At 33.0% G+C, this 13,962-nt stretch overlaps 1 protein-coding gene across 1 annotated transcript in view; it reads left to right on the forward strand.

Annotated features, from left to right (window-relative positions):
* The window catches only part of LOC114330293 (angiopoietin-2), a 448,342-nt gene that overhangs the window by 363,627 nt on the left and 70,753 nt on the right, over positions 1 to 13,962 (forward strand). Inside the window, exon 2 of the mRNA XM_050656708.1 lies at positions 3,539 to 4,787. Coding sequence (XP_050512665.1) covers positions 3,539 to 4,787 — 1,249 coding nt within the window. The remainder of the gene's footprint in view (positions 1 to 3,538; positions 4,788 to 13,962) is intronic.

A 13,962-nucleotide genomic window follows, 5' to 3' on the forward strand; every position in this document is an offset into this window, starting at 1 on the left:
TTGTAGAAAAGGATTTAACTAGTTGATTAAAATAAATAAAATAAGCAAAAGCATCAGATGCTAAAGATTCTTTACTAAAATTCCGTTAGAGACATCCGTTGTCCTCATTGTTGTTTGACCTGGCCTTAGAATACGTCATGCGAAAAATGTATCCAAAACTCAAACCAGACATAGCTTCTCGGGGAGCAAAAATCTTACTCGTCGTTTGCCGATGACGTAGACGCAGTAGCACAATCAATATTATAAGAATATTTTCCCGAGCTTTGAAGAAGCTACATTAGATATCCGTCTAAAAATGGAAAAATAAGTGAAGGCAAAACAAAATACCTGGTAAAAAACAAAAGAACGACGGCGATTAAGGTAAAATATTATTATAGACAATCGTAACTTTTAAGTGGTTCAATAGTTTAGATATCTAGGAGCAACAATCATCAATGACAACAAAATAGAGCGAGAAGCTGAAACGCGAATAATGTTTAAACAGATCTTTCTTTGCAATGCAACATCTAATGAAGTCAAAACTTCTCTCACGAGGTGCAAAAATCCAGATATTATATAAGACCATAATACGACCAGCAGTCGCATATGCAAGGGAAACATGGACGCTAACAAAAAGAGAAGTAAATAAATTGCTGGTGTGGGAACGTAAAATCCTTCAAATTATAATATGGCCATTGCAGAGACAGCTTGACAAACGAATGGAGGCGTAGATACAATAACGAGCTAGAGTCTCTATTCGGAAAGGAAAAAATAGTTAGATATATAAAGGCCAGTAGACTGAGATGGGCAGGGCATGTGATATGCAGTAGCCACAATCGCCTTATAAACAATGTGTTTTGGGAAAGACCAGATAGGAGAAGGTCTGTAGGATAGTCTACAAAAAGGTGGAAAAATGCAGTCAGAGAGGATTTGGAAAAAAGGGAATGAGACAATGGAAAATAGTGACACAGGACCGACAAACATGGAAGGCAATAGTAAACGCGCCAAAGACATATGAAAAGTTGTAACGCCATCGATGGTGATGATCTTTACGAAAAATCCTAAATTAAAAGCAAAAATAGCAAAATTCAGACGGTGTCTCCTATTTAACAAATTTTCACAAGCGTACTGAAGCAGGTAGTTTCAGCTCTCGGACTAAAATAAACAATTTGGGTAATTTACAGTAATTACACGTTTATAAAGCATACAAGCCGGGTCATTATTCACAAAAAAGCAACATATTTCACGTCTCGCTTATGAATTAAACGCGAAGTAGGTATTATAACAAGGCGGAAACGGCTCAAAAAATCTTCTCGAGAAATTTTAAAAATTGCCCGACAAGAAAGTAAAGACTGTTACGCACGTCGAAATTAATATCATAAATCGGACTTAAAAAGGGATTCGAAAAGTATTTATTCTGTCAATGTGTCAAATAAATCAATTGGCTGCTTTAAATATACCTACCTGGCTTTGTAGATTCGTCGCGAATACTACATGGCTATTTTTTCTTAATATAATTATGTATACTATTATTATCATCATTATTTATCACCAACAACGCATCCACTTCTGGACCTAGGTCTCTCTCAGCTCTTTCTATCTGTCTCTGTCTTATGCGGCTTTCATCCAGTTACTGTTAACACGAGGTCATCAGTACATCTGTTTAGTGGTCGTCCTCTGCTCAGTAGTGCTTCTTGTCTTGTCCTCCACTCGACAATACGTTTTGTTCATTGATTGTCCGATAATCTTTTAATAATCGTCCGATAATCGCGAATGTCCGATAATCGCGATGTTTTGCGCCCAATTCCATTTTCTTCGATTCTTCTTCTTTTTATGCAATCCACTAATGGATGTTCGCGATCACTTTTGACCATTTTTCTCTATTCCTTGCAGTATGTATTAGGTCTCCTATGTTTCTTAGTCCTTTCCATTGTTTGACATTACGGAGCCATGTCATTTTCTTCCTGCCCACTTCCCTTCTTTCTTTGATCTTTCCTTCAATAAAGGTTTGCAGAAACTGGTATCTTTCGTTTCTAATTAGATGCCCTAGGTATGCCCGTTTTTCTCTGTTTAATTGTGTATAGCAGTTGTCGTAATGTACTAATTCTTCTCGGGATTTCTTCATTTGTTATTCGTGCGGCTAGGGAACTTTAAGGATTTGTCGATAAATCCCCATCTCAAATGCCTTCAGCTTATTCATTGTGTTTATTTTTAAAGCCCATCCTTCCATGCCATATAGGAGCACCGACCATATATAGCATTTCGTGAATCTTAGTCTTAGGTTTAGGCCAAAGTCAGAGTTCGTAAAGACGTTTCTGAATTTATTAATGCACTTCTGGCCCTTTCTATCCGACATTTAATTTCCATATCCGACATCCAGTCCTCACATAGCCAGGTTCCGAGGTACTTAAATTTTCTTACGCGATCTACATCTTGGTTGTTATATGCTAGTCTTGCATTTTCATGTTGACAAAATTGACGGCTGATTATAAGGAATTTCGTATTTTTTATGTTGATGCTAAGTCCCATGTTCTCGCTATGTTCTCCAATTTTATTAAGAAGGTTTTGGAGATCTTCTATATTGTCTGCTATTAAGACCGAATCATCCACATATCGTATATTATTGACCCAGGTACCATTTACTTTGATGCCGCTTTCGCATTCCTCAAGAGCTTCCTGGAAGATACTTTCTGAATATAGATTGAACAGTAGTGGAGAGAGAATGCATCCCTGTCTTATATCTCTGAGAATTTTTTGAGCTTGCGTTGTTTCATTGTCCACCTTGACGACAGCTGTTTGATAGCTGCTTTATATTTCTTCCACGTCATACGTCTTCGTTTGGAATTCGGTCACTCAGACTGACATCCAACATATGGCGCTTCATAGCCCTCTGAGTCATGTGAGTATTGTCCACTACCTTTTTTGTGAGTTTCCCAGGCTATTCCTATGCGACGTGGACGTGGACGCTTACATGTCTGGTTATCTCTGACCAACCGAATTTCATGTCCTAAGTATTTATACGATGCAGTTTACTCAATATCCCTTCCATCAACAGCAATATTACGATTTAGCACCAGCTTAGGTATTATTTGTATTTTTTATGTTAATCTTTAGTCCATCCTCCAAGGAAGCGCGATATAATTTTTTCAACATTATTATTCCATCATCCATACGATCAGCTGTAAGGATGATGTCATCTGTGAATTTCAAATGATTGACTAAAGCGGAAAAAAGTATATTAAAGTGTGTAAATGATTGAGCTTCTCTTCATTTATGTTCATCCTATAGACATTCAGAAGACCTCAAAAGAGTAAGACTGGTATGGGAGGAAGTCCCAACTGGAAAAAGACCACGCGGACGAGTTCGACAGTGCAGTGCAGTCAACAACTGGCCATGTAAAATATAACAAAATAACCACACACAAAGATATAATCCTTATTCTCTCTCATCAATTTCATCAAAACTACTAGGAAAAAGTTTGTTTTTTACTGTTACAACTCTCTCTTTCTTTCTTTCTCTGTCCTTAACCCACTATTAATAATTTGTTTTTCTTTTTCAGAGAACAATATTTATTCAATGTCTTCGAGGCCATCATCTCCACATTAGAATCCAAACTTCAAAGGATAGAAAATTTAGACAAAGCCGTAGAACACTTAATGCGCAGAGTAGAAGGTTTGGACGATAGAGTAAACAATAATATAGACAAAACAGAGTCAGTCATAGCTAAATTAAGAACGATAGATTCCAAATTATTTCAAACCCCTAACAGAATCCTGTTCGAAAAGAAATCTGATACTTTTCCAGAATCGGAAAATTTGGGCAAAAGATTGTTAGCTCTGGACCAAAAAGTTAGTGATATTGACGACAAACTTAGTGTGCTGAAGAATCAACTGGACAGTAACTCTCTACAAGGGGAAGATATTAATGCAGAAGCAAGCGAAAAGAGGTCTGTGAGTATGAATGTTATAGAGATCACTAAAGCATTAAATACAGAAATGATCAACCACGTAACTAAAGAATTAGGACAATTGAAAGATACCACAGGTGGTGTTGATAGAAAACTACAATTTCACATTAATTTAGTACAAGAGAACTTAGGAAAAATGTTGAATTTGGTGACAGATGTCCATCATGCTATCATAGACGATAAGAAGGGATACAATAACTATTTTTACAATAGATCATACACCACAACTCAGAGGCCTGAACGTCAAAACAAAATCGATAATTTAGTCGAAAAAATTAAACCGATTATTACAGTTTCAGAAAAAATGGACGAAGTCTGGAATGTGGTAGTTGGTACTAAAAGTTCAGTTGATGATCTGGTGCCAAAATCGGACGAACTACTTACTCAAACACAACGACAAGAACGAGCTATCGGAGAGATACATAACGACCTGAGAATGAAAACAAACAAAATAATTGCTAATTTAGATAAAGTAGAAAAGAGATTAAAGAAACAAGAAGATGATGTAGCTACGTTAGCGCAGAAACCTGTACCGGCAGAAATACTGCTTAATCCTTCTTTAGATAATATCGACGAATACGAATCTACTAGATTCGTGGAAGACTACGTTACCGAAACTACCCTACCTGGTGGTTTTACTACTCTATCGCCACCGATGACTCAAACTTCTGTCCAAAACAGTGTTTCTTCACAAGTTGGAGGTGCTCCTTCGACGACTGAGAAGCGAGTCGAGAAGAGGAAAGGCGGAGTCATCTTTCCAAGTGTTAAGAACAAGCCTACGCATGTTAACACTTCTACGTTTGTGACATCTGAAGTTACTCCTGCTGTGAAAGATGTTAAGGTAAGCCTACTTTTTAATATATGTTTTTCAAGCTCAATATAACAGTATCACCTAATCTCCTATAACCTTGGTCATCTTGGTCGGTCTCTGCTTGACGTAGTCCTAAAGTTTTTTTTTTTGAATCTACTCCGCTGGAGTGTACCATTAGCCCAGTCGGGATAGCATTTGACCTTGCATTACGAGCTGCCCCAAATTTGATTTTCCTAATCTTTAGGGAGGGTCAATAGTAGTATAAATTTAAAATCTCGACTGAATTTGACCGTTGCGTTAGCCGCCATCTTGATGTTAAACGAGAATCGTTTTTGCTCAATATCTCCGCCATTTTCAACTTTTCGACATAAAGTGTAGAAAGTGAAATTGTTGAAAATACGATTTTCTATAATTTCGTTTATTATAATTTTTTTCGTGCGATCGATATTTTCCGAGTTATTGGGAAAAATAGTGGCAGTTGGAGCATAATTATTGATCTATTGAATTATCTCGTTTATTATTAGTTTTACAACAAATTTGAACCTTTACAAAAATGAAGAGAATTAAATTATGTACAATTTCGATTTCCTTCATTTTTTTCCTAAAATGAATATTTAATGTAGTACATATGCGGTAAAGGCGCGAGCGTAAGACCTGGTTGATTTTATAGCAATTGTTTTCGTTCAATATCTCCGCCATTTTCAACTTCTCCACAAAAAGTGTAAGGACTAAAATTGTTACAATTACGATTTACTACAATTTTTCGAGAAAACCAGTGGCGGGTCTACGAGGGGGGGGAAATTCCCCCAAAAGGGTCCAAAATTAAAAAAAAATTGTTGAAATATTAAAATATGTTAGCTGACATGAAACTTAATTATCGACAGATAAATTCAACCAACAAAACCCGCTAGTTAATAAAATTAAGTGAACTTAATGCATATAAGTTATTATTTATGTCTTTTATGTACTTAGTTTGGTTGGTGTTTGATTGGAAGTTTCAAAAATTGTATAAATTTCTCTTTATTTTTGTTTATGTACAATTATATCGTAAAGTTAATAATAAATGAGACAATTCAATAATTATGCTTCCCCTCCGCTTCCACTATTTTCCCCCTTAACTCGGAGAATATTGATCGCATAAAAATAATGTTTAGTTCCTACCGTTGCATAAATTATATTTTAAATTTCAAAGCAATTGGTCAAATAGTTTAAAAGTTATTTAATTTGATTATCGCAATTTAAATTTTTTTGCAACACTATAAGTCAGAAAATTATGAGGTTACAGTAAGACTTCTGACAGTTTATGGAAGAAGAACACTTATACTATTGACTTAATTAAAAAAAAATGACAAAAAGTAATTTTAAACAGTGTAAAATTATTTTGCAAAAACACGTCGAATTAGAATAATTTCTTAACCGTTACCCGTAGAAAAATTATTTTTTCATATTTGGAAAGACTGAATTTTTATACACATTCAGAAAGAAAAACAATTGTCCGACGAAGTTAGCCCCCCTTTTTTTAATTCACATGTTTTTGCAAAATAATTTTGTAGTATTTAGAATTATTTTTGTCATTTTTTTAATTAAATTAATAGTATAAATCTTCTTCTTTCATAAACTATCCAAAGTATTAGTGTAACTTCATCATTTTCTGACTTATAGCGTTGAAAAAAAATTAATTTAGGATAAACAAATTAAATACCTTTCAAACTATTTGACCAATTGCTTTAAAATTTAGGGTATGATTTTAGCACCAGAAGTCTCAGCATTCCTTTTAATAAGAACGTTTTAACTTAATTTTTACATAAGTTTTGGATATTTATAAAAACTCAAAATGTATCACTTATTTTGCAATTTTCTAAGCAACCAATAAGGATAGACATGTTCAGCGAACGCCATATTGAAGATTTTTATACGATTTATGAGTTTCTCACTCTCAAGTTTGTTTAAAATACTTAACTTTTTGGTTATAGACGAAAAAAGCGAAAATTTACCGTTTTTTGATTTTCATTTGTTTATAAGTATGTATATCATCAAAATCGACTGCAGGAAACATATAGGTTATTAATATGAGGGGATAATAAAGATGTCCATGAGGGGATTCTGTCACCAACACGATATTTTTTTCCTTATTTATCTGAACTAATTCTATAATAATTTCATACTATAAATGTTGCATGTAAAATACCTGCAGTACATATAAAAGATAAGATATCACAAAAAAAAAGATAATGATATAGAAAAATATCAATGTGGATTCAGAAGAAGACGTAGCACAGTAGGTCAAATTTTGCTGTTGCGCAAAATACAAGCAGAAATCTACGAATATAAGAAATTTACAGTGGCCCCATTCATCGACTTTAAACAAACCTTTGACATAGCACAACGGAAAAAAATATACAAGGCACTATGTGAAATGGGAATTAGTGGAAAATTAGTAAGAATGATAAAAGTGACACCCAGAAAAACGGAGAATAGGGTTAAAATAAATGGAAAAGGTAAGTAACAGATAAGTTTGAAGTTAGTAAGCGGGTGCGAAAAGAATACCCACTTTCGTCGAAAAACCACCTTGTAATTTTGACAACCTTCATGAAAATTTTACCTTACGTTTGCTTTCATTAAAGCAGTTATACTTCTTATTTCAGGTAAAAAGCACCGATGATGGAATTGTTATTCCGAAAACGGTTTGTGATGTAATACTTTAAGGGATTTTAATAAAATATACAAAATGAATGGGAAAATCCCAGTAGCTGGCTGTATACCATAATTAAAAATCATACAGAAGTAAAAACTTCGTTTGTACAATGGTATAAAAAAGTTTATTTAAAACCATTAAAAGGCATCCAAAAGGATTCGCAAAACGTTTTCGATCTAGATCAGATCATCTTCAGTGCGTTCTGCTTAGTAGATGAAACTGGCAACCTTATAAAATAGGTGACATCGAGAAATATGATTTACATGTTGATAATCTGATGTTAGTAGCGACACTAAGTCGATGTTAAAAGATAAATTTGTTAAGAGTGCTCAAAGGGCAACATGATTCACTGCTCGATAAGAACTTGTGGTTCTTGTCAGTTCAATGGAGGTTGGTCTGTGTCTATTGAACTGGCAAGAACCAACATTCTTATCGAGCAGTGAATCATGTTGCCCTTTGAGCACTCTTAACAAATTTATCTTTTAACATCGACTTAGAGTCACTACTAACATCAGATTATCAACATGTAAATCATATTTCTCGATGTCACCTATTTTATAAGGTTGCTAGTTTCATCTACTAAGCAGAAAGCACTGAAGATGATCTCATCTAGATCGAAAACGTTTTGCGAATCCTTTTAGATGACTTTTAATAGTTTTTCAATAAACTTTTTATACCATTGTACAAACGAAGTTTTTACTTGTCCTGTATGAATAAAATATACCTTTTATAAAGGATATTTGTAATTTTTTGTGGCGATAAATGTTTTATTTAAATTACAAATCGCATCGTATATTTTCACATAGCGCGTAAAAAGATCGATTTAAAATGTTTCGATGGCATTCGATAACAGGTGCGTGATTTCATCAGCATCAGACAGAAGAGAAGAATTCTGATATAAGTAGTAACGCCCATTATTTGGAAATGGATCTAAATGACCGTTTTTATGGCTACAAGGAAGTGTGTGATTACAAAGTGAGTGAATTTAATCACTTGCACCGGCAGAAGGGTGAGGGAGAGGGGGGAACATACGATGCGATCGAAAGAATTTTGGATGGTGTTTAAAGATGACCGGCAAGATGATTATTAAAGAGATTTTAAAAAATCGGAAATTCTTTTGGAAAACATCAACACAGAAAATCATATTATCTAGGTCAGTTTTTTAGCGCGACATTGGTCGATAATTCCTTTTCGATACAGAATATCCAAAAAAAGTTGTTTAGAAGAAAAGAATTTTACAGGGTCATTAATAAATAACTAAGTATATAGGGTGAGGAACGCACTGGAAACAGAAAGCACTAAACAGAAGCGAATGGAGGAAACTGGGGGAAGCCTATGTTCAGAATTGGACGAATTAGAGGGCAAAAGAAGAAGAAGAAGATAGGGTGAGGCAGATAACTGGCCTATTAGAAATATCTTTAGAACTAAAGGCAACAGAATCATGAAAATTGGAATAAGTGGGTTTTAAAGGACGATCTATTAAATGAAAATATTTTCATCTGTTTGCTACTTCCGGTTATACCGGAAGTTGCAAAACTTCGTTTTTTTTTTTAATGGAACACCCTGTATATTTTTACATTTTTGGATTTTCCTCAATATCTTCTTTCTTAAAATATGAGGTTTTGTAATATTATACAGGGTATTTTAAGAGATATTTACGTTTTTTTATTAATTTCGTAGCAATATTCACACCCTGTAGAATTGTAATAGTTTGACACTAAAAACTCTGCTTACGTTCAAGTGATTTTTAATATAGTCTATTATTGTTAAGAATCATTAGTATCGCTAATTTTGAAATTTTAGTATACAGGGTTGGTCGAAACTCGGAATGAATATTTTCTGAGTTTTCTTAAATGGAGCACCCTATATTTTAGTATTGTAATGAAATGATATTTCATGGTACTTTTTTATTTTATATGTATTCCCTATACCTAACTGCTTTAATTTGTGAGTTATCGGTGATTCAAGCTAAACATTAATTGCAACAAAAAATACGTAAAATTTTATTAGGTTGGCCGTGAATATATTCAATCACAAAAATTTTTTCAGAAATAAATACATATTGATCCAGAATGATCCTTAAAATTACCAATAATGGTGTAGCTATCAAAATACCTTTACGTAGTTAAGATTGTTGGTGCGATTAACAATTAAGCACAAATTAAAGCAGTTAGGTATAGGGAATGCTTAAGAAATAAAAAAGTACCATAAAATATCATTTCATTACAATTCTAAAATATAGGGTATTCCATTTAAGAAAACTCAGAAAATACTCATTCCGAGTTTCGACCAGCCCTGTATACTAAAGTTAGAAATTTAGCTATATTAATGATTCTTAACAATAGTAGACTATATTAAAAATAATTTGAACGTAAGTAGAGTTTTAGATGTTAAACTACTACAATTCTACTGGGTGTGAATGTTGATAGGAAATTAATAAATAAACATAAATATCTTTTAAAATACCCTGTATAACATTACAAAACTTCATATTTTAAGAAAGAAGACATAGAAGAGAATCCAAAAATGTAAAAACATACAGGGTGTCCCATTTAAAAAAACGAAGTTATAAGCAACTTCCGGTATAACCGGAAATACCAAATAGATAAAAATATTTTCATTAAACAGATGACTCTTCAAAACCCCTTAATTTAAATTTTCATGATTGTGTTGCCTTTAGTTCTCGAGATATTTCTCACCCTGTATATCTTCGATCAATTTTCTGTCTTATTTCAGTATAGATTTGAGGTTATAGTTATGTCCCTACTGTCGACATCGTTGGTCTCTCGAATTTTTTCGTTGTATATTATATGATGTTGTACTTTATCGAAAGCCCTTTTTAAATCTAAGAAAATGTACATACTTTTTGATTAATATAAAGCCACAGCCATTAATGACATATAATCTCTTTGTCGTATTCGCTCCTATCCAATAGCTCGGGCTCATTCCGTTCCAGGAGACGTTCCTTTCAGTCTGTCTTAAACTGCTCAGTCCTTTTGTTTTTTCAAGTACCTTGTCCAGTCTAACGGACGTTGATCACTATAGTAAGACTTGTTTTATTTTGTCCTATATTATGGAAAGGCTCTTTAGCATTTGTTATGCTGGTCCATTCTCAAATGTTTCGGAGCCATGATTACTGATTTCTTCAAGTACACCGTTGGCCCGTGATTTTACACATGAGTATCAGCTGTAGTAATTTGTCTTTTTTTCTGCTCAAATCTTTCTCCTTGTGCATTAATACTATTTAAAAGCTCTTAAGGTCCCTCTATAGCGTCAGACAAAATGACCGTATCGTCTGCATATCTAATTGTAGATGATGGTACTCCGTTTATCTTAACGCCGAAATTTGCTAGATCTTTTATTACTTCCTTAAATATGTGATTAGGGGGTGAATGTTGAATGACAGCTGATAATACACAACTTTATCGAACTCCTCGCTGTATATATCAATATCGTCTGTTGTAGAGTTTTCTACTTGTACCCGTGCCTTCCTTTTTGACTAAGTTCTACAGTCCTCAATTCTTAATTTAGGGTATTCTCTTCCACGCACTATCTCAGACCGATACTTATGTGCTAGACAGTATTATGTTCTCAAATATGAGTAGCTCTTTCAACAAATAGATCTTCATGTCCTCGATCAGGATCCTACAGGCAAATCTTCAGGCTACACAATAAGGCAGATTTGTCAGAATTTGCTGTTGCTATAAGAAGATTCTATTTAGCGTTAATACAAGAACCCTGGCTTTGCCTGGGCCAAAATATAAGGAAATGTATCGAAATTTATGAACATAGAAGAAACAAATACATTTAACCACATATTCACGTAGCAGAGATCACTGAGAGTATGATAATTTTGCGGGGAGTTGATTGTTTCTAAAATAAAGTTATAAGCAGTATTAAGTTGTATTGATTCGTTAATTTTATCCAGAAATGTAAACTATTTCTTCAATAACAATTAAAATGACGAATGCTACTTTGGGTTCCTAAATCTTTACACGAAACTTTCAGATTTCACACCTCCGACTAATTTGTAGCCGTAGTTTTTCATTTTTATTCGCTGGCCGAGTTCTTATATAACCGAGACTAGTCATTAAGCAAATACGAAACAACGATTCATCAATAACGGAATCTAGGTCGTTTCTAAATACCTCAAACAAGATGGTAGGCATTTCCTGTCACGGTATGACAGATTCGCAATGTCCGGTAAGATTTTAAATCGGTAAGAACGTAAACAATTTTACGAGGTGATTCATTTGGAAATCCATTTTATGTGGGAAAATTCTATTTTATCTGGGAAATTAGCTTATTATGAGTTTTCTTTCATAATTACTGATTTACTTATAGACCAGTAAGAATCTGTTTTTAGGTGGATGTGAGAGGTGGCATTCAAATTTTTGCGGATAAAGTTAGGTGATAACTTCGTTAATAATAATTGATTTATGCTCCTTCTCAAATATGCCCGGAACATTAATAAAAAAAATAAAATATTTAAAAATTTCAAAAAATTTCGTTTTTTTTTTTCTACTTTTTTTGCTTATAACTTAAAAACTATTTATTTTAGAACAAAGAACTATAGGAATAAAACAAAGATAATTAAATTTTCTATCAGATGCGATTGGTTAAAAATGTCTTAATTTATCATCCTTGCTTCAAAATAGCAATAAATATAAAATAAGGGGGCAAAATAAGCCTGTCTTTATTCAATGATTTTCCATCACTTAGGTTACACTTGGAACCTTCCTAATTCGCTTAAAAATTTTTTGTAATGTGCTAAAAGCGTACACCAAATTTCATTAAAATTGACTTACTAGATTTTGCATAATAATTTTGCAATCTAAACTTTTTTTAAAAAATTAAAATTTTTTAAAATCTTGCACAACAAAAACTAGAATATATAAAGATTTGTCAATTTTTTTACATATAAAAAAGTACTCCACCTATCTAATGCACTTTACAGAATTGAAATCGGATTATTTAAGCAGCCTCAGCAATGTTTTAAAGTTATAAACAATTTTTTGGCTTATAAACAAATTAGTGCTGTGGCCAGGAGGGGGTGCTACTGGCTCCTTTATATAGATGGACTTACCCGAGTTTTTTTATGTATTTTGACCCGTAGAACACGAATTTTTTGGGTAACAGTTGATCCGGATGTCGATAAGATTGTTATAAACAAAGAACTTGAGGAATTACATGAAATCGATTTTTCGCAAAATAAAACATTTTTTTGTATTTCTTGGGTAATTCTAAGCAAAAAATGTTTTCACAAGTTTTTTCGTAGGATGTATAGTTTTCGAGATAAACGCGGTGGAACTTTCAAAAAATCGAAAAATTGCAATTTTTGAACGCGAATAACGTTTGATTAAAAAAAAAAGAATGTGTGTGTACTTTGTACGCACGTAAGAAGTTGTACTTCTACTACATATTATGTGATTTTTAAGACAATACCAAAAATTTTAAAAAATAAAAGAATAAAACGCACACAAACACATTGAAAAATGCCACAAAGAAAAAATGATTTCTGAACGATAATAATTGTTGGCAAAAATCTTAAATACGCATTTTCTGAAAAAAAAATATATAACAAATATACTTACAATCATAAAATACACAAAAAAAATAAAAAAATAAAAACTTGCATCGGGAATCGAACCCGTGAATTTCGGGGCGCTTTGATTCGTAATCGAAGCCTAGACTCACTCGTCCAATTCCACATTATTTGTCATGTGGAAAAATAGGGTAACTGAACGTGTTACTGTTTGACAGTTGTTTTGAATATAATTAAATTATGTAGTTTAAATTTTGTGGAAGAAAATATTAAAATATAACAAAACAGTAAGAAAACAATATATTAGATGAAGATGGGTAGAACTTTTGTTGGTAATCAAATTAAGTATGTAAATCAAAGCATTACATACCTACTAGATAAATAAATCTACGCCAAAAAATCATAATTTAAAAATAAAAATCGGACCTAATTTGGGATTTCTCTCTAAAATCCCCATTCTTGAGAAAATAAATGTACAGTTGAGCGTCGATTATCCGAACGTCGATCAACCGAACGACCGCTTATTCGAACTATCGACTCCCGCGTCCCGCACTCGAATACCGAGCAAGCGTTAGTAATTGACGCTTAAGATATCTTCAATTTTGTTCAATATTGTATCCAAAAATAATTATGTTGTTGCAAAGACTGCACTTTTTTGTTTAGTTGCTAGTTGTCATTATCAAGATATAAATAATTATGTAGGTATATAAATATGGCTTTTATTCACTTGTGGATAAATATGTATGACTATAAATATGTATCAATATATTGTAGTTCGATTATCCGAACAAATCGGTTTTCTGAACACCTATGTCCCCCAATTAGTTCGGATAATCGACGCTCTACTTTATTTCAAACTAATCAAAATATATAATTACAATATGATTATAATAAAAACTACTTACCAAATTAGAATGAGTTTTCCTTGTCCACAATAGTCCAAAAGTCCAAAAATATAGGTATAT

Source organism: Diabrotica virgifera, chromosome 7, assembly GCF_917563875.1.
Source record: "Diabrotica virgifera virgifera chromosome 7, PGI_DIABVI_V3a".
Lineage (NCBI taxonomy): Eukaryota > Metazoa > Arthropoda > Insecta > Coleoptera > Chrysomelidae > Diabrotica > Diabrotica virgifera.